General features: G+C 41.2%; 1 protein-coding gene and 1 long non-coding RNA gene across 12 annotated transcripts in view; one reads left to right on the top strand and one right to left on the bottom strand.

Moving 5' to 3' along the window:
- The window catches only part of LOC140895769 (uncharacterized), a 45190-nt gene that overhangs the window by 13325 nt on the left and 9198 nt on the right, over positions 1-22667 (bottom strand). The gene's annotated exons all lie outside the window — the stretch shown is intronic.
- The window catches only part of ANKRD44 (ankyrin repeat domain 44), a 215680-nt gene that overhangs the window by 187990 nt on the left and 5023 nt on the right, over positions 1-22667 (top strand). For 8 of the 11 annotated variants that reach the window (XM_078848004.1, XM_073306276.2, XM_073306275.2 and 5 more), the window contains 5 exons: positions 3258-3341; positions 6620-6765; positions 7779-7861; positions 9364-9446; positions 18800-18891. In XM_078848004.1, coding sequence (XP_078704130.1) covers positions 3258-3341; positions 6620-6765; positions 7779-7861; positions 9364-9446; positions 18800-18891 — 488 coding nt within the window. The other 3 variants (XM_073306271.2, XM_073306273.2, XM_073306274.2) reach the window with 3 other exon arrangements.

Below are 22667 nucleotides of genomic sequence, written 5' to 3'. Positions count from 1 at the left end.
ACCAGGGGGATGAGGTAGATGAGGCTTTCTTCCGGCAGCTCACGGAAGCTACTAGATCGCATGCCCTGATTCTCATGGGTGACTTTAATTTTCCTGATATCTGCTGGGAGAGCAATACAGCGGTGCATAGACAATCCAGGAAGTTTTTGGAAAGCGTAGGGGACAATTTCCTGGCACAAGTGCTAGAGGAGCCAACTGGGGGGGGCGCTTTTCTTGACCTGCTGCTCACAAACCGGGTAGAATTAGTGGGGGAAGCAAAAGTGGATGGGAATCTGGGAGGCAGTGACCATGAGTTGGTTGAGTTCAGGATCCTGACGCAGGGAAGAAAGGTAAGCAGCAGGATACGGACCCTGGACTTCAGGAAAGCAGACTTCGACTCCCTCAGGGAACAGATGGCCAGGATCCCCTGGGGGACTAACTTGAAGGGGAAAGGAGTCCAGGAGAGCTGGCTGTATTTCAAGGAATCCCTGTTGAGGTTACAGGGACAAACCATCCCGATGAGTCGAAAGAATAGTAAATATGGCAGGCGACCAGCTTGGCTTAATGGTGAAATCCTAGCGGATCTTAAACATAAAAAAGAAGCTTACAAGAAGTGGAAGGTTGGACATATGACCAGGGAAGAGTATAAAAATATTGCTCGGGCATGTAGGAATGATATCAGGAGGGCCAAATCGAACCTGGAGCTGCAGCTAGCCAGAGATGTTAAGAGTAACAAGAAGGGTTTCTTCAGGTATGTTGGCAACAAGAAGAAAGCCAAGGAAAGTGTGGGCCTCTTACTGAATGAGGGAGGCAACCTAGTGACAGAGGATGTGGAAAAAGCTAATGTACTCAATGCTTTTTTTGCCTCTGTTTTCACTAACAAGGTCAGCTCCCAGACTGCTGCGCAGGGCATCACAAAATGTGGAAGAGATGGCCAGCCCTCTGTGCAGATAGAGGTGGTTAGGGACTATTTAGAAAAGCTGGATGTGCACAAGTCCATGGGGCCGGACGAGTTGCATCCGAGAGTGCTGAAGGAATTGGCGGCTGTGATTGCAGAGCCATTGGCCATTATCCTTGAAAACTCGTGGCGAACCGGGAAAGTCCCGGATGACTGGAAAAAGGCTAATGTAGTGCCCATCTTTAAAAAAGGGAAGAAGGAGGATCCTGGGAACTACAGGCCAGTCAGCCTCACCTCAGTCCCTGGAAAAATCATGGAGCAGGTCCTCAAAGAATCAATTCTGAAGCACTTGCATGAGAGGAAAGTGATCAGGAACAGCCAGCATGGATTCACCAAGGGAAGGTCATGCCTGACTAATCTAATCGCCTTTTATGATGAGATTACTGGTTCTGTGGATGAAGGGAAAGCAGTGGATGTATTGTTTCTTGACTTTAGCAAAGCTTTTGACACAGTCTCCCACAGTATACTTGTCAGCAAGTTAAGGAAGTATGGGCTGGATGAATGCACTATAAGGTGGGTAGAAAGCTGGCTAGATTGTCGGGCTCAACGGGTAGTGATCAATGGCTCCATGTCTAGTTGGCAGCCGGTATCAAGTGGAGTGCCCCAAGGGTCGGTCCTGGGGCCGGTTTTGTTCAATATCTTCATAAATGATCTGGAGGATGGTGTGGATTGCACTCTCAACAAATTTGCGGATGATACTAAACTGGGAGGAGTGGTAGATACGCTGGAGGGGAGGGATAGGATACAGAAGGACCTAGACAAATTGGAGGATTGGGCCAAAAGAAATCTGATGAGGTTCAATAAGGATAAGTGCAGGGTCCTGCACTTAGGATGGAAGAACCCAATGCACAGCTACAGACTAGGGACCGAATGGCTAGGCAGCAGTTCTGCGGAAAAGGACCTAGGGGTGACAGTGGACGAGAAGTTGGATATGAGTCAGCAGTGTGCCCTTGTTGCCAAGAAGGCCAATGGCATTTTGGGATGTATAAGTAGGGGCATAACGAGCAGATCGAGGGACGTGATCATTCCCCTTTATTCGACATTGGTGAGGCCTCATCTGGAGTACTGTGTCCAGTTTTGGGCCCCACACTACAAGAAGGATGTGGATAAATTGGAGAGGTCCAGCGAAGGGCAACAAAAATTATTAGGGGTCTGAAACACATGACTTATGAGGAGAGGCTGAGGGAGCTGGGATTGTTTAGCCTGCAGAAGAGAAGAATGAGGGGGGATTTGATAGCTGCTTTCAACTACCTGAAAGGGGGTTCCAAAGAGGATGGCTCTAGACTGTTCTCAATGGTAGCAGATGACAGAACAAGGAGTAATGGTCTCAAGTTGCAGTGGGGGAGGTTTAGATTGGATATTAGGAAAAACTTTTTCACTAAGAGGGTGGTGAAACACTGGAATGCGTTACCTAGGGAGGTGGTAGAATCTCCTTCCTTAGAGGTTTTTAAGGTCAGGCTTGACAAAGCCCTGGCTGGGATGATTTAACTGGGAATTGGTCCTGCTTCGAGCAGGGGGTTGGACTAGATGACCTTCTGGGGTCCCTTCCAACCCTGATATTCTATGATTCTATGAAGACTAAGGGGATAACATTCTTCTCAGCTTAAAGGCCTGTTGGATCCATGAGACAAACTGCTTGGTGTTGCAATGTTTTGCCAAATACAGACCGCCATTTCTCTCCTCTCGCCCCCTCCCCCCCAACCTCTCAACTCCTTGGAAATTGTGAGACCTTTTGAACACTTTAAATGTTTTAAAAAAGTTACTTTCACTTAAGCCCACACATATGAGCATTGCCTAGGCTCAGATATGTGATTTAAGTTTAAAGTAATTTAAAGGGTTTTAAGAAGTTTTGGGGAGTTCACTCAGAGCCACTAGTTCAAATTTACTTCTGAGAAGGATTCCCTAAAGCCATTTTAAACCTTGACAAGTGTTCCAGTTGAATATGAAGGTGTGTATTTGGTTTTTGTTTTGTTTTGCTTTAAGGTTTAATCAGTGCATTGAACTTTCAGCTTGTTTTGTGTTGGCAGAGCTCCGTTGAAAGTATTGGCTGTGCGCAGCCATTGCAGGACCAGTGCCTATTTTTCTTTTGTGATTCAAATCCAAAATAGTAGCTGCAATTTGTTTGTAATGGAGCTACACTGATTTATAGCAGCTGGGATCAGGGCCATATTTTTAAAGCAAAAATTAATTGGGACACATTACAAATATACAGAAAGGAATACTAATGTACTGTCAGTTGGGGAAGGGAGTGAAGTGTGTATGGCAGAGTGGAAAACAGTTAGATTTTTTTCCTTTTAAAGAATTGTTCTTTCCTTTATAGGATAAATGATCATGAAAATTGTGCTTCACTGCTCATTGGGGCCATAGATGCCAGCATTGTCAACTGTAAAGATGACAAAGGAAGGTAAGAGTTCAGTTTCTTGAATAGAATGCATTTCACCTTCATAAATCAGTCTAAGATCATAATTTTTGCTTTGTGCAACTAATCTACATCTGGACTAAAATTTGTCAGACCAGCTCCTGATGACACAGAAGTTGAACTTTAACAAAGGAAGTGGTGATTCACTTCTAGAGAGGATATTAATTATTTTACATTGCTACCAAAATAAATATTACTTTGTTTTCTTTAAAATGCCCAGGGCTTAGGGCTGTTCACCAGAACCCAGTATGGTGGTAGTTAGGCTTTATTTTACCCCCTCTTCTTAGATTGCTGTTTATGGTTAAAAGAAAATAGTAGACTCCAGTTTGGGGCAAATAAAAAAGCTGAGTTAATTCCTAGTTGTAAAACATAAAAATTGTAAGCTAAGAGTGCACTTGATGGGGGTTATGAAATAAGAATAGAACTATATATGTGTCCTCACATAGGCCTTGATTAAGCAAAAGCATTTAAGCACATTCAGTTTTGCAGGACCATAATTAGTAAGATTGAAAAGTATTTAACTTCTGAAAGCACTCTTATTAAACAAAATACACTGCTGACTCTGAATGACAGTTGGGGTCAACTGGGTCATGTACATATCCAAATCTTTAATTTATTTGGGGCAGTGAGAATCTCCTCAGTGTATTTTTGTGTGTGATGGGTTTGGTCACAGAGACCCCCTTGGGACTGCCACCTGATGTGCTGAAATTACCTCTGAGCCTGTTTTCCCTGATGGCTTAGATTCCAGCACCCTGCCTTGTTGAGCCAGACACACTAGCCTGCTGCAACACAGACCCGGGTCTGAACCACACCCCCAAAGCTGCAGGCTTTAACTGAAAACCACTCAGCAGATTACTTATCTCCAGCACCCAGACACCCAGTTCCCAATGGGATCCAAACCCCAGATAAATCCATTTTACTCTGTATAAAGCTTATACAGGGTAAACTCATGAATTGTTCGCCCTCTATAACACTGATAAAGAGATATGCACAGCTGTTTGTTCCCCCAGGTATTAATCACTTACTCTGGGTTTGTTAATAAACGAAAGTGATTTTATTAAGTATAAAAAGTAGGATTCAAGTGGTTTCAAGTAATAACAGACAGAACAAAGTAAGCTACCAAGCAAAATAAAACAAAACATGCAAGTCTAAGCCTAATACATTAAGAAACTGAATACAGGTAAATCTCACCCTCAGAGGTGTTCCAATAAGCTTTTTTCACAGACTAGACTCCTTCTTTGTCTGGGCCCAATCCTTTCCCCTGGTACAGTCCTTGTTAGTTCCAGCTCAGGTGGTAACTAGGGGATTTCTCATGACTGGCAGCCCCCTTTTTTCTGTTCCATCCCCTTTTATGGCTCTGGCTCAAGGCGGGAGTCTTTTGTCTTTCTGGGTCCTGACCCCTCCTTCTAAATGGAAAAGGTTTAAGATGGATTCTAGTATCATGTGACATGGACTCATGTCACTGTAACACCTCATTTCAGAGTAACAGCTGTGTTAGTCTGTATTCGCAAAAAGAAAAGGAGTACTTGTGGCACCTTAGAGACTAACCAATTTATTTGAGCATGAGCTTTCGTGAGCTACAGCTCACTTCATCGGATGCATGCCGTGGAAACTGCAGCAGACTTTATTTATACACAGAGAATATGAAAAAATACCTCCTCCCACCCCACAGTCCTACAGCAGGACAGTGGGGTGGGAGGAGGTATTTTTTCATATTCTCTGTGTATAAATAAAGTCTGCTGCAGTTTCCACGGCATGCATCCGATGAAGTGAGCTGTAGCTCACGAAAGCTCATGCTCAAATAAATTGGTTAGTCTCTAAGGTGCCACAAGTACTCCTTTTCTTTTTGTAAGACCTCATTCTTCATTACCTAGGTCAGTACACAGGAAGGCTTGCAAATAAATAAACCCATTCACAACCAATTGTCCTAGTTAATAGCAGCCATCAAGATCCTAAGCCACCATTAATGGCCCACACTTTGCATAATTACAGTAGGACCTCAGAGTAATACTTCATATTTCTCGCTTCAGATACAAGAATGATACAGTCATACAAATATGATGAACACACTCTGTAGATTTCAGAGTAACAGCCGTGTTAGTCTGTATTCGCAAAAAGAAAAGGAGTACTTGTGGCACCTTAGAGACTAACCAATTTAGAGACTAACCAATTTATTTGAGCATGAGCTTTCGTGAGCTACAGCTCACTTCATCGGGAAGTGAGCTGTAGCTCACGAAAGCTCATGCTCAAATAAATTGGTTAGTCTCTAAGGTGCCACAAGTACTCCTTTTCTTTTTACTCTGTAGATTATAAGCTTTGTAATGATATCTTACAAGAGACCTTTTGCATAAAGCATATTCCAGTTACATTATATTCACACTAATTAGCATATTTCCATAAAATATATGGAGTGCAACATCACACTACATATTTATTTAGTTTTGTTAAAGTTGTATAATAATTGAATTGCTGCCCATTGCATGCTCTGGTTACCCTTACAACAAATAAAATGGTGGTCATGTAATTAAAATTAAATACCTCACTCTCAAAGTTCTCCAGATAACAATAAAGCTAAAAAGCAAAACAAAACAAGAACACCCAATCATCAGACACTGCTGGAAACAACTCCTGCCCCCCCAATTTTCTTTTCCCCAAATGTCTTAGTCTTATCATGTGGAGACAGAGAACCCATCCTTAGAGTTGTGGGAGCCTCTCAAAATTAACATAAGCTACAAACCTTATAAAATCACCGCTACGCTCTACAGTAATGTTGTCAAACATTATGGGTTACAGTACTGTTACTGCAGTATTCAGGTCATTACTGTAAGTAGAATACTGTAGCATTTTTTTAATAATGGGAAGGCCAGATCCAAATTTTCCTTACATTTTATCTACATCACAAGCTTATTCAAAAAATCAGGAATAATAGGGAGGACTGCTAGTTTTTTCCATTGTGCAGTACGTTCTGTTAAGTTAAACATCCTGTTTTTATGAGCTTGTCCACAACTCGATCAACCTGATGCTTGCCGGTTTTAGACTTTTCATTGTACAAACACTGAGGATGCAACTGTTACCTTTATTGCTTATAGGAGAGTAGCATCCTAACTTGCCTTGTTGAGAGTTTTGAGTTTCAAGTTTCATAGGAAAAAAGCTTCAAAACTTCTTGTATTGTTCTGCTTAAGGCTACAAGGAACAACAATATTGTAATTCTTTATAGATCATTTAATATCTTAAAGCTATGATCATGCTGTTTTTTCTCTTAGAACTCCACTGCATGCGGCAGCCTTTGCCGATCATGTGGAATGCTTGCAGCTTCTTTTAAATCACAATGCACTGGTAAATGCTGCAGATAATTCAGGGAAAACACCACTTATGATGGCAGCTGAAAATGGACATGCAGGTGCAGTAGGTAGGTACCTACTTGCTTCTGTAAATCGTGAAAGAAAATGAAGGCTACTGTACTTACCCATCCAAGTGCTTTATCATTTTACCCCCCCTTTGGGGATTATTATTAAAATACAAAGAGATACTAAGAGTACATACCTAAATGTGTGTCCATCTATTTTATATAAGGGTAAAAGGAAATTTGCTTCATATTTTTAAAAAGTCTCGTGTTTATTGCACCCAGAATTCTTATGTCCGTTGTTTTTACTTCACTTTGCAAATAGTTTCAATAATGGATAAACCATGCCCATTTTTCTGCCAAGTCGTGTAGCGTGTGATTAAAAAGTGCTCTTGGTATTCATTCCTTCATTTTTTTTATTTCCCTGATTCTACAGGGCAATAGAATCTCCTTCTAGCAGAGTAATCTTTTGTAGTTAAATTATTAAAAGGTGTGTATTTTGAAGCACAAAATACTGTTTTGAATGGGCAACTGTAAGTTGAGTCTGGACTTATTTTTTCTAAAAACCCTATAGCAACTGTTAACTGATACTTTCTCTCCAGGCTTGACTGCGTGGCCCACATCGTGGATTGCTACACCCATTATCTCCCCCAAAGATATGAGTCAGCAGAACCCACTTAAACCTTTCAAAGCAGGATCCACAGTTGTTAACTGGGTGGACTGTTTCAGGCCAAAACTGCCATTCTGATGCTGCAGATTTCATCAGTCAAATTAAAATACATACAGTATTAGAATACATTTGAACTGACAGTTTTGGGTAAAATGAACATTTAATTAACAGTTTTCCATTTTCAACCAGCTGTTAGCTTTGGTTTGATTGCTGATTAACTGCACAAATTACAATTCGTTCATTGATAATTTTTCCTCCACATTTGTATGGTTTATATAGAATAAGGCTCTATTTCACCATGTTCAGTACTGTGTGCACACATGGGGACTGGAGTTAATTTTCTCCTTTGCAGTTTGCATGTGCATCAATCGGTAGTACTTATCCCATGGTATTTGTTTCTGTATTTCAGATTTTTTGGTGAACAGTGCCAAGGCTGATCTGACTGTAAAGGATAAGGACTTGAATACACCCTTGCACTTGGCTAGCAGTAAAGTATGTTAAGGAACTTTGTAGACTACCTGCATGCGCACACACACAGACTCGCATTATGTATATTATATATGTGTGCATTGAAGAGGTATTTAAAACAAGGTGTTGGCAGTGTATTGAAGACATTCATCTCTCAGGCCAATTAAATCCTGAGTGCAATGAAGCTGTGATATACACTGACTTGGGCAGGGAAAGAGGAGGGAGGAAATGTAGTAGAGTTGACTTGCTCTTCAGCCTATCCAGCAAGGTTACAGTAATTTGAGAGGCAAGACAAATATAGGCTGCTGTATCTTACTACTTTTGAGATACTGGTAACAGGAATAAGGAAATATTTCTAATGTGAAGAAGCTATGAGACCAAAGGAGAACTTACTGAATAGTCTCACTGTAGTGCAGTATAATACAGATTTACATAATCTCTCGGATTTCTGTGGAAAGGGACACAAATTTCCCGTTCAAGATGATGCCAAGATCTTAAAAAAGTTGAGGCAGAGATCAGGTTTGGACCTGGTTTTCTTTTCCAGGCTCTGTGTCCACGTATTTAGTAACCTCAGTAGGCTTCACCTCCTCTCTCCCCTCTCTCCTCCTATTCTGCTGCTGCTATTACCTGGCTTAGCAAGAAAGAAATGCCCTCATTCCCTTAACAGGTTTTTCTTTTTCAATTGCACCTTTTAATAGATGGGAGTCTAGTAGTGATCAAGTTTGTTCAAGGCCTCTTTGCTGTACCCCCTGCCCCCAAATTTTTTTTATAAAGATACATCAGCTATATTTATTTGTTAGCATATCATATCAGCTGTTTACTATGGTACTTTTGGTGCTGGACCACCTTCAAGGAATGGATACCTGTGCTAGACACCTATACCCCAAAATCCCAACCCTGCAACTTGTTCTGCCCAGGCTGACCCTTGCACTCATGCAGAAGAAGTTGCAGAATTGTGGCCCAATTCTGCATTGTTTAATAAAATCTTTGGACAGTTTAATTGTCAGTAGTGCCCTTATCATACAGGGGGAAAATACTTCTTCAGCTATTTAATTGAAAAAAATTATTTAAAGTTTCTTTGCCTAATTAAAATGCATAAGCAATCAGGCATTTAAAGGTCAAAGAAGTACTATTACTAGTGCTAAATATTGCTTATTTATTTAAAAAAATATTCACAATCAGTTAACTGCTCTTTCAAAAGATCACTGCTATTTCATGAAGACATGGATTCAAATTCAGCTTAAAGTAGGGTCTATATTTATAAGGCATGCAGTGTTTTAAAGGAAAAAAAGCCACAATTGGCACATTTGGATTACTTAAAATTCACCCAGTAATAATGGTAGGGATTGCACTGTGTGTCTCCTGGCCTTTGAAATGCATCAAGTATGCACCCTTTTATAAACTCAGAAGCATGTTTGTAATTCTAAATGCATTTTTAAATTTGGATTTGTATTTTTTATTTATGTTGCCCCAATTTTAAAACCCTCTGCAGATTAACATTTATTTATTTTTCTTTTTAATATTAGGGTCATGAAAAATGTGCCTTGTTAATACTGGACAAGATCCAAGAACAGAGCCTTATTAATGCAAAAAATAATGCATTGCAGACGTAAGTAAATGCTGAAATAATTTTACTATTTATTCTCTTGTGCTTTTATGTATTGTTTTTACCAGAAAATTCAGATTTGGAATTTCAAATTATCGTTACTTAGATTTTTCATAAGTGTGTAATTAAAAAAATAATAACTGTAAAATGTTTCATTGTGGTAGAGTATCTGAAAACTGTTGAATTTTGGAATATCTTGAGGAATATAATCAGCTATACTTAGTCCTGTGGAGCATGTAGTATAAGGTGTTTCTGTGAAGATCAGCTGCTTTAGTCTTTTAAAAACAAATATAGGTTTTCCAGTCAATAAAGCAGAAATCTTAGCCTGTTGTGTTGAATATGACTCCTAATGTCTTAATAAATAAATAAATAAATAAATATTATCCCTTGCAGATTAAACAAAGTAAGTTAAAGAAGAGCAACACTTTTTTTTCCTGCTATGGTCTTTAGGAAAGTACTAGGGTCTGATCCACACATTGTCGGGCCACACCAAAAGAAAGATACGAGGCAGTGGATGTGGCTTAATTAGGCTGCAACTTTGTTCACTTAAAATATCTGGAAGTACCCAGCCATAAATTGTACAGTGCAGGTCATCATCAGTTCCTTAATCACTTCCACATAATCCCCAGCCAGGTTGCACCTCGCCTCCTTTCCTCATATGAGGGCTAAAGGGGGGGGCTAGAAAAGGAGGAGAGTTGGCTACCCACTGTACCAGACGTAGGAGCCCCTAACCCTCCTCCTTCAGCTCCCTTAAGGGATGCTTTCCTTCTGATCCTTTTCCAATTCATTTTATGCAATATCTGTAACCCTTCCATTGGTTCCACTGAACATCTGTCATGCATTTTATATACTAAATTGTGACATTATAACCTAATCTCCCAACCTTGCTCCACCTCACGGGGTCCCAAACCTACTGTGGGAAAGGCCAAAAAAAAAAAAAAAAAAACACCTCACCCTGTCTTGACCAACCTGGTGGTAAGGGAAAAATTCCTTTCTAGCCCCCAAGGAAAGAAGGGCAACTAGTGTAATGCCCACAATGGGTCCTGAAGAAATGTGGTCCTTTTTCAGATTTTATGGATGAGAGGATGGGTGCTCCTGGCTCGATCTGATGAAGGAAGGCTAGCAATAACTTTTTATTCTTCTTCGAGTAGAGTCCCTGTGGGTGCGCCAATTCACATGCGAAGCTGTTTGGTAGCAGTGCCCATTTGGCCTATGTGTGCACCACACACATTTAGGCTATATGGGGCTGCGCAGGCGAACTGCCCTCAGTTCCTTCTCAATCACCTACTGCAGGGTCTACTGCAGTGGTTCTCAATCTATTTACCATTGTGGGCCACATCCAATACTACCTGTATAGCCCTGAGAATGTCACATGGCCCTTAGCTGTGTGCTGAATGGGCTGTAAGTTGAGAACCACTGGTCTACTGTGTGTCTGTTCTCTTTAGTATTCAGCAGTTAGTTAGTTAGCTAGTTAGTATATAGGTAGCTATTTTATATGGTTTATAGTTCTTGGAACAGCTGTCCCCCCCCTTTTTTTTTTCCTTTGCCTTAGGAAAAAATGTCATTCATAGATATAGTTAGAGATTTCAACTATTTAGGAAATCATGTTTTTGTTCTTTTGCTTGGGTCCCAGGGATTTAAAAGGTGCTTCTCCTGCAGTGAGGTTGTCCTTATCAGTGACATTCATTCTCAGAGCCTCTGCTGTTTGGGAGATGCTCATATACCCAGTAAGTGCAAGATCTACACTTACTTCAAGGGTAGATTCTGAAACAATAGGAGGAGGATGCTCCTAGCGATGCAACAAGCCTTAAGACCATCTTCAGATCCAGGGGCAGAGGACCTCTCTGTGCATAGGCCTCCCAGTATGACTACATCAACCTCTCGGACACCAGAGGCCGCTAGAGATGTAGGCAGTATCATGGCACTGATTCCATCCATGGCGCCAAAGACCTCACCAAAGGTAGCCTCAACATCTGTCTCTACACAGAAAGATGTAAAGAGTAAATCTCTGAGAAAGTCTCAGTCACCAGCATGTGCTTCGGAGAATAGCAGAAAAGCTCCAGTTCCCCTCAGAGGAGGTCCAGGACTCACAACACAAGCTTTTGGACATCCTACAGCGTAAGGAGTCTAGTCAAATAGCACTCCCAGTGAATGAGGCCATACTAGAACCAGCAAGAACTGAATGGCACATACCAGTTAGGTGTGCTCCTACACCTAAGAGGATGGAAAAGCGGTATTTTTGTCCCAGCAAAGGAAGTGGAGTTCTTGTTGTCCGACCCTGCCTCAGACTCCCTAGTCATCCAAACAGCCACAAAAAGGTCCAGCCAACAGCTCCCAAGGGCAACCTGTGCAGATAAGGAAGTCAAATGTTGAGGGGAGAAAAGTGTTTAATTCCATCAGCCTCCAATTTAGAATTACCAACTACCAGGACTTTCTGGCAAAATATTCTAAGTTCCTGAATTTTAAAGGCATGTTACCCCAGGAGGACAGGGCTCAATTTCAAGCCCTTATTGATGAGGAAAGATTAGTGGCAAGAACCTCATTACAGGCTTCAGTCAACACTGCCAATATTGCTTCAAGAGCTACAGTGATGTGCTGAGAATTTTAGCTACATTTTTGGGGTTCCAGGGAGGTACAGAACACTAGTCTTTTGAATAAGTCAGTGTTTTCAACCAGAAGATAGACAAGTCGTTGCACTCACTAAAAGACTCCAGGGCAATCCTCCATTCCCAGGGTGTATATAGACCAGCCCTGAAGAGGAAGTACCATAAGCAGTCTTACAAGCTGAGGTCTTTACCAGTGCTCTTATGAGCTACCTTGCAAACAGCAGAAGGTGCAAAAATAGACTGCCTCATCCACCTTTACTACAGCTACCTGGTCTCCACCACCTGTCCCTCCCCATCAGCCAAAAGATACTTTTGATGGGACACTTGGGAGCTACGAACTAATGTTGATGCCATCTCCACCCAATTACGAGATCTCCTTTGGTGGACACATAGCACAATTTTCCCACATCTGGGGGCAATAACAAAGGATACGTGGGTGCTAGATATCGTCCATTCTGGCTATTCCATTGGCTCCCAAACCTGCCAAAATTTCTTTCCCTGTCTCTCTTCAGAGACCATTCTCATGAGGAGATCCTACATTAGGAGTAAAATTTCTCCTCCAGTGGGGAGCAAGGAAAAGCAAAATCAAGGAAAAGGGTTTTATTCCAAATATGAGAAGGGTGGAGACCCATTCTCAACTTGCAGCAACTCAATATATTTATTTGCAAACTAAACTTCTGCATGGTTAGATTGGCATCAATAATACCATCCGTGGATAAAGACATATGGTTCATAGCTCTCAATATGAAAGATTTGTACTTTGACACTGATATTCACCCTTCGCACAGAAGATTCCTCAGATGTCTGGTGGGTCCCGACCACTGTCAATACAGGCTACTTTGGTTTGGTCTAGCAGCTGCATCCAGGGTCTTCACAAAAGTGTTTTCCATAACAGCAGCACAACTCAGATAGGACGATTCCACCATCTTCCTGTATCTAGACGACTGGCTTCTGAAGGGCAGGACATGTCCAAAACTCATGGCACTGACCTCATTGCTACTTTGTCTCCTAGCATCACTGGGAACCTTTGTGAACATGGAAAAGTCTGCTGTGACTTTGACACAGACTACAGATTTCATAGGAGTGACCTTAGACTCAGTCAGAGCAAGAGCTTATCTCCCTATGGACAGATTGTAAGCCATGGGCAGCCTGACCGGTCAAGTTATGCACATGCTTGGACATCAGTCTGGATTTGTTTAACGCTGCTGGGTTGCTTGGAGTCATGTACTTAAGTAACTCCATTTGCCAGACTCTGACTCCTTGCCTGCAGGCTTGGCTTCGAACAGCATATATACTGAGCAAACACAGGATAAACATGGTAGTGACAATTCCCACCTTGATTATCATACACATTGTAAGGAGAGTGGTCACTTTAGATAAGCTATTACCAGCAGGAGAGTGGGGTGGGGGGAGGTATTTTTTCATGCTTTGTGTGTATAAAAAGATCTTCTACACGTTCCACAGTATGCATCCGATGAAGTGAGCTGTAGCTCACGAAAGCTTATGCTCGAATAAATTGGTTAGTCTCTAAGGTGCCACAAGTACTCCTTTTCTTTTTGCGACTACAGACTAACACGGCTGTTACTCTGAAACCTGTCATTATGCAAGGCACTGCATTTAGCCGTATGGAGTGGAAATCTATCAACTGCATGAAAAAACTTGTACAGATACAGACAGACATCATCTTCCTTTCCAAATGCAAACAGATGGACATCGTACCAAAAGGACTGAAGGTAAAAAATCCATTACAATCTACATACCACACAGACTATGCTGACAGCTTGTGCCACACGCTCTCAAAGAAACTGCGGAACCACCTGATCAACATCCTCTACAGCAAACAGAGAAAGATAAAGAATGAGCTCTCAAAAATGGATACTCTCAGAAAAAAACCAACCTTCCACACAAACTTCCTCGTGGCTGGACTTTACTAAAACTAGACAAGCCATTTACAACACACACTTTGCTTCTCTACAAAAGAAAAAGGACACTAAACTTTCTAAACTACTGCATGCCACAAGGGGCCACAGCAATGGTTCCCTCAACCCACCCAGCAATATTGTTAACCTATCCAACTATACTCTTAGCCCAACAGAAGCAGCTGTCCTATCTCTGGGCCTCTCCTTCTGCCCCTCCACCCCCACGAACATGATACAGTTCTGTGGTGACCTAGAATCCTATTTTCGACGTCTCCGACTCAAGGAATATTTCCAACATACCTCTGAACAACATACTAATCCACAGAGACCTCCCTACCAACACTACAAAAAGAAGGATTCTAGGTGGACTCCTCCTGAAGGTCGAGACAGCAGACTGGACTTCTACATAGAGTGCTTCCGCCGACGTGCACGGGCTGAAATTGTGGAAAAGCAGCATCACTTGCCCCATAACCTCAGCCATGCGGAACACAATACCATCCACAGCCTCAGAAACAACTCTGACATCATAATCAAAAAGGCTGACAAAGGAGGTGCTGTTGTCATCATGAATAGGTCGGAATATGAACAAGAGGCTGCTCGGCAGCTCTCCAACACCACTTTCTACAAGCCATTACCCTCTGATCCCACTGAGAGTTACCAAAAGAAACTACAACATTTGCTCAAGAAACTCCCTGAAAAAGCAGAAGATCAAATCCGCACAGACACACCCCTGGAACCCCGACCTGGGATATTCTATCTACTACCCAAGATCCATAAACCTGGAAATCCTGGGCGCCCCATCATCTCAGGCACTGGCACCCTGACAGCAGGATTGTCTGGCTATGTAGACTCCCTCCTCAGGCCCTACGCTACCAGCACTCCCAGCTACCTTCGAGACACCACTGACTTCCTGAGGAAACTACAATCCATCGGTGATCTTCCTGATAACACCATCCTGGCCACTATGGATGTAGAAGCCCTCTACACCAACATTCCACACAAAGATGGACTACAAGCCGTCAAGAACACTATACCCGATAATGTCACGGCTAACCTGGTGGCTGAACTTTGTGACTTTGTCCTTACCCATAACTATTTTACATTTGGGGACAATGTATACCTTCAAATCAGCGGCACTGCTATGGGTACCCGCATGGCCCCACAGTATGCCAACATTTTTATGGCTGACTTAGAACAACGCTTCCTCAGCTCTCGTCCCCTAACGCCCCTAGTCTACTTGCGCTATATTGATGACATCTTCATCATCTGGACCCATGGAAAAGAAGCCCTTGAGGAATTCCACCATGATTTCAACAATTTCCATCCCACCATCAACCTCAGCCTGGTCCAGTCCACACAAGAGATCCACTTCCTGGACACTACAGTGCTAATAAACGATGGTCACATAAACACCACCCTATACTGGAAACCTACTGACCGCTATTCCTACCTACATGCCTCCAGCTTTCACCCTGACCATACCACACGATCCATCGTCTACAGCCAAGCTTTGCGATACAACCGCATTTGCTCCAACCCCTCAGACAGAGACAAACACCTACAAGATCTCTATCAAGCATTCTTACAACTACAATACCCACCTGCGGAAGTGAAGAAACAGATTGATAGAGCCAGAAGAGTTCCCAGAAGTCACCTATGTCAAAGTTTGACTCAGACTCACAATTTATCAGACCACTCTGTTTTATTAGCAAAGCTGCTCTGCTAATACATTTAGAAGTGAGCCCCCCGAGTGGGGCTTGTGTCTTTTAATTTATACAGTTTTTTGGAGAACAAGTTACAGACAAAAGAAGAAAAAGATTTTAGTCACCACCCTTCGAGATCCTTTAACAGCTTCCAGTTAACTAATTGCCCTTCACACCTTCCATTCTGATGCCTGCTTCTTAGACGTGCTGGCTCTATCTTAATTGCTTCTCCATTCAAAAGCTAACTGTCCCTACGTGTGCTCCCTCAGATACTTTGTAACATGTTTTGGCATGCCCTCTCATATACAATGTATCCAGCATGTCCCCATATACAATGTTATACTTCCACACCTACTACAGGACAGGCCTAACAAAGAAAATAACAGAACGCCACTAGCCGTCACCTTCATCCCCCAACTAAAACCCCTCCAACACATTATTAAGGATCTACAACCTATCCTGAAGGATGTCCCAACACTCTCACAAATCTTGGGAGACAGGCCAGTCCTTGCCTTCAGACAGCCCCCTAACCTGAAGCAAATACTCACCAGCAACCACATACCACACAACAGAACCAGTAACCCAGGAACCTATCCTTGCAACAAAGCCCGTTGCCAACTGTGCCCACATATCTATTCAGGGGACACCATCACAGGGCCTAATAACATCAGCCACACTATCAGAGGCTCGTTCACCTGCACATCCACCAACGTGATATATGCCATCATGTGCCAGCAATGCCCCTCTGCCACGTACATTGGTCAAACTGGACAGTCTCTACGTAAAAGAATAAATGGACACAAATCAGATGTCAAGAATTATAACATTCATAAACCAGTCGGAGAATACTTCAATCTCTCTGGTCACATGATTACAGACATGAAAGTTGCGATATTACAACAAAAAAGCTTCAAATCCAGACTCCAGCGAGAGACTGTTGAATTGGAATTCATTTGCAAATTGGATACAATTAACTTAGGCTTGAATAGAGACTGGGAGTGGCTAAGTCATTATGCAAGGTAACCTATTTCCCCTTGTTTTTTCCTACCGCTGCCCCTCCTCAGACGTTCTTGTTAAACCCTGGATTTGTGCTGGAATTGGCCCACCTTGATTATTATACACATTGTAAAGAGAGTGGTCACTTTAGATAAGCTATTACCAACAGGAGAATGGGTTTGTGTGGGGGGGGGGAAGAGGGGAGAAAACCTGGATTTGTGCTGGAAATGGCCCAACTTGATTATCATGCACATTGTAAGGAGAGTGATCACTTTAGATAAGCTATTACCAGCAGGAGAGTGGGGTGGGGGGAGGTATTTTTTCATGCTTTGTGTGTATAAAAAGATCTTCTACACTTTCCACAACATGCATCCGATGAAGTGAGCTGTAGCTCACGAAAGCTTATGCTCAGATAAATTGGTTAGTCTCTAAGGTGCCACAAGTACTCCTTTTCTTTTTGTGAATACAGACAAACACGGCTGTTACTCTGAAACACTACAATAAGGGCCTCTCTGACTTGCTGGAAAGATCTTGCACAAGTGTGCATGAGCATTCCTTTTCTATCCCCCACACCCAACAGGACAATAATCATAGATACCTCTTTGTTAGTTTGGAGGCTCACATAGACGGTCACACTTGGATGCCCTCGGAAACCAGGATACACGTTCATCTCCTGGAGCTCAGAGCAGTCCAAGAAGCACGCAAGCCATTCTTACCATTAATCTAGTCTCACCACATTCTCATGTCAGACAACGTGACAACCGTATTCTACATAAATGAACAGGGAGATGCGAGATCCATTCCCCTGTGTGTAAATGCTTATGGAACTGGTGTATCAAGAACCATATTACCCTATCAGCAGAGTACTCCTAGGAACCAAGAATGGGCTCGCAAATAGCCTCAGCAGGCACTTTGCCACTGACCATGAGTGGAAGTTTCACAGCTCAGTGGTGAACTGCTTCTTCACTCAGTGAGGAATTCCCTACCCAGATCTGTTCGCCTCCCAGACTAACAGGAAGTGCATCAAATACTGTTCCGGGGAGCTCAGAGACAGTTCTCCAGAGGTGACAATACAGCAAATTGTACAGGCCCAGACCAGTAAGGGGTTCTGTCACTGCCCACGCTGTAATCTGTGACTCATGGTTTTTGAATGTTTGGGGTCGGCAATGCTGCACATAATGATTCACCCATTTATCTAAGGGTAGGATGAAGACCTGTCTTGTAGACTGAGGGGTTGATTTGCTCCCACTGACAAGAGAGCAGGTGTGGAAGGCTGATGGAGGCTTCACCCCTGGAGAAGAGGTGAAAACACCACAGTCCAACTCCAGGGGGAGAGAAGGGATGCTTTGATTACCAATTGGGATGTATTGCAACAGTGCTGAGTAGCTTCTCTCCACACCCTGGTACTTCAATAGTGACAGGGCCTAGCAACAAAATGTATAAATGATTCTGGCATCCTGCCAGAATTTTCCTGCAGAACCCAAAGGAGAGAAAGTGAAATAGTGAATTTTTATCTTAGCTAAACTAAGATATTCTATTTTAGCCAAACTGAAGATGGGACAAAGAAAAGCCATTTCGCTAGACTGAGGTTAATTCCCCTGCCAAATATCAAAGGTCTGCTGCAAACAAGGGAGGTGTGAGAGCTTTTCAAGTAAATATTTTATAATGAAAAGTGTTATGCATGAGTAGTGCTCACAGACCCCGGTTGTCGGCAGGCAGGATAGAACCTGGGACCTCTGGAGCTTAGTGCATGAGCTTCTACTGTATGAGCTAAAAACCAACTGGCTTTTTAACTCTAAGTGGCCTCTGCCATTTGATGGTATAGAACACCACACCCTGGTTACACATGCACGATATACAGGGTCACTATCAGTTCCCCTTCTATCTATCTATACACACACATATATGTGCATGCACGTACAGAAAGAGCGTGTGTGTGCATTCTTGTGTGTATGTAAAAACAAGATGTTTTATAGATGTTGAATTTAAATTTTACGTTTAAAAGATGTGATGCTATTTAAAATCTATCTGGAATATAATACTGAGGATCCAGAAAAGCAACTGAACATGCTCTTACGTGTTACTTAACCGGATGTGTCAAATACTTGAATCTAGAGTGTTATGTTTTGTAGACCTCTCCATATTGCTGCACGAAATGGCCTAAAGATGGTGGTTGAGGAGTTGCTGGCCAAGGGGGCGTGCGTACTAGCAGTAGATGAAAATGGTAAGTGAAACAATACAATCTGACAGTCTTAAGAAGAGCACCTAAGGTGATTTTTACAAATGACCAAAGAAATAGACCTGAAAACTGGTTAATTAGACAACACTGATGCCTATATTCCTTTGTAAATAAGATTTTCAGTTGTATAAGCACCCAAACAAGGATACTACTTCTGTATGTTTTATAGTAAACACTGCAGACATCACAACAGTCTCTTTAATGTTAATTTTGCATGTGCTGTCAACAACTAGTCTTTCTTTAACCCCTGGGTGCAATGGTGGTTTGAATTTTCTAAACATGCGAAAGGCAAGAGAAAATTCTGACTCCTTGCTCTAGAGTTAAGGATTATACATCTCATCAGAGCATGTTTAATGATTAGGAGAAAAAACATCAGCAATTGTTTGTTTGTACCCCCAATTCATTCTGAGATCAAAGTTAGTAATCAAATTTTCTGACCAAATCTGACAAGCTAACAAATTATTACCACCCTGTAGTAAGTGTGAATATAGTGTGAGACATGTTCAATTGGTGACTAAACTTGAAAATATTTGTTTCAGACCTCTATGAAATACTTTTTCTAAACACAAAGTATCTGTAAGGGAAAATCAAAACTCTGTTTTTATGGTATTTTGAACCTTTTAACCTTTAAAATTCCTTCTTTCCTGAAATAAGCTGGTTTCTCTTACACCACTGACTCAATGGCATTTAAGTATTTGATGTAACAGTTCTGTGCCTCAGTTTCTCTACCTGTAAAGTGGGAATAATATTTTTTACCCATCACAGTAAGACACTTTGAGATCTATGGATGAAAAACACTATAAAAGTGATTAATCTTATTTGCCAAATTATACTAGTCAGACTGCATGAATTAATTCTGTTGAAGTCATCTGGATCTAAATCGTGGATAGGATTTGGTCCCAAGTAAATGCATTTGTAAGAAGAATGTCTATTACACCAAAACTAAAATACCATGTTTTATTACAAAGAAAACCTGTGGAGCACTGGTGAATGAATTTTGCCTGACCCAAAATGTAGCACTAATTATGATAATAAAATGTATTTACTAAATGTAATTACCTGCTTCTTACAGGTATTGGAATTAACAGTTTCTGCATATTTCACAGAATTAAGCAATTATACTAATATCATTAGATAACTAAAGATTTTTTGTTTGCCACAGTCCCATTTATTATAGCATGCAATCTTCTACATCCCCTCCAACTGATCGGGGAGGAGCAGAAGGTTTCTAAACTATTTAATCTTACTGCTTAATTTTTTCTTTTTATTACCCTTCACCTCACCCTTATGCTTTTAGTGAGTGGCTACCGTTATGGTACCTGACTGTAGCTGAATGCAAAGACATATCGCTTTTCTCAATGCAACTGATTTGCCACTCTGTCTATTTGCTGTTAGAACATTCTGAAGAGCAGTGCTGACAGGATACTATTCCCAGGATCCAACCATTTCCATGGCTTGAAAAACTTCCACCAAACTGATGATCTCAAGGTCATTGCTGAATCTGAGTCTCCTAAAGAGCACTGTTACTACAATTTCAGGCTGGCCCTGTTTTTCTCTTTTAATAAAGCAATCTACAGAGATTGTTTTTGTTCAGCAATCTAAACATTCTTTATGTAAAAAAAAAAGAAAAAAAATTAATTGAATGGAATTATGCCCGAGCTTTCACTGTTTGCCAGGTTCCCAGCTTCCTGAAAAAGTGTACTTGAAGTATCTATTATAGGACTACAAACAAGAACCCAATTAATTAATAGCATTTGGCAGCTGATTAAAAATAAATAGCGTCTCACTTACTGTATCAAAAGTTGTACCTAGAGCTTGATGAATACAAACATTTTCTTCAAATATTCTCTCAAACGTAAAAGTGAATTTGCCTAAGCCACTTTCTACAAACTTATGAGCTATCAAGTTTTATCAGTTTTCACTTTTCAGGCTCTAGGATTTGCATTAGATGCGGTATGTTTTGTATGAGATAGTACATCTCTTGAAGTGGCCAACGGATGGGGCTCTGAAAATCTTTTGCCAGGGTTTGGGATAGAAAGAAGTAAATGAACCAAATATGGATCTAACTCCACACACTTTACAACTAATACAAAACCAATTACATTTGTGCGACTATAAAGAGTGAAGATTAAATTTAAACTCTTCACCCAGGCAGTACATCTGACAGCACTGTAATGATGAATGATGTCTTGGACAAGGCTTTGCTGTCCTGAAAGGAAAAGGTTCAGATTTTCCTAATCCTCCTCATCTACCTCTCACTGAGGGATTTCAAGACAACCTCCAAATTATAAAAATGTCACACTTATCCAATCATAGAACAAAACTAGTACCATGTGATCATAACTAATCACCACAGTTCAAATTTCTTATCTCCAAAATACTTGTAATGGACTGTTTATTATCATCCTTAGAAATTTTAAAGCAACAGCAACCAAACCAAAGCACAAAAACATATCTGAGTAACTAATGAATACATCTGAGGAAGTCATGATCTGTTCTTGGACATAGTACCCAAAGAAAGAGAGGTTAAATTAATCAATTACTATTACTACTAATCATTATTAGCTGGAAATTATTTGCTCGGCTGTAGTTGTATATGAAACGCACTGAGGGTATGTCTTCACTGCAGAATTAACTTGCGTGATTGGCACTCAAGTGTAAGAACTATGGTTGGCCAAACTCAGGTGTGAATGGCCACACTGCAAAGCCATACCTGAGGATATCCATTTGGCCGCATCCACGGTGGTGCTGTACTGTACTTGTGTGAGCTGGTAGGAGCATCCCATGGTTCTTAGTGGTGCAGTAAGCTTAGCTACTCTGATTCCGAATGAATTGTCGGAGAACTTGTTTGTCCTTCTGGGCATACAGAGGGAATTGTGGGAAGGCATGGGACTTGAGTGATTTAGCCAGTGTCCTCACTGCAAAGATTAGCAACCCACTTGTAAGCAAAACCCATCCTTTTAAAGCTTTTTGTGTGTAGATGAGAGCTGGGGTACAAACATCCAAATAGGAGCCCAAGTTAACTCTGCAATGAAAATTGGGTGATTGGCTGCCATTAGAGGTTTCCCAGTTCTTCATTTCACCAAGCCCTTATTACATTTACTTAATTTTTAAAAATATATTGCATGCTTCCTGAATAAACCATTCTTCTCTGAACAGGAAGGTAAATTTTGGATAATAATCTATACAGTCATACTTACTGTAAATATCATATATCGGGGGGAGGTGTCTAGTCCCTTTCTCTGATAACTTAATTCCTAGATAAATTACTCTCTAAAATACTCAATATTATAAAATCTTTTAAAAATTCATTAATGCAGAACCAATATTTTTTATCTAATGTACATTTATCTTCAACTGAAGGTCATTGTTCTCAGAATGTGATTTGTTCATATGAACTGAAGTGGAAATCAACTTCAGTTCATAGTGCCATATGCTTATTTATGTTGTCGTTTTGCAATCATATTGTCTGTGTTGTGGAACTGTGTTTACCAAATGTTTTTATTCATTTTGTGAAGGCTGTATGCTGCCTGAGTTTTAAAATAGTGCTTTTTGTGGTCATTAGCTTAAACACTCCATAAATTGTGTATTTTCCCAGCATGCCTAATTTAAAATAAGTAACACGTTCTCTTGCCTGGCATGATTGTAACTAAACATACATCTCCTTATTATGAAGTCATCTAGAGATGTATTTGAGGAATGCTCATTTCCCTTCTCAGTACCCCCAGTACTAACCATTGCCTTGTCTGCATTTGTGCCCA

The sequence above is a fragment of the Lepidochelys kempii genome, chromosome 11 (assembly GCF_965140285.1).
Source record: "Lepidochelys kempii isolate rLepKem1 chromosome 11, rLepKem1.hap1, whole genome shotgun sequence".
Taxonomy (NCBI): domain Eukaryota; kingdom Metazoa; phylum Chordata; order Testudines; family Cheloniidae; genus Lepidochelys; species Lepidochelys kempii.
This window is presented reverse-complemented; position numbering and strand designations above follow the sequence as displayed.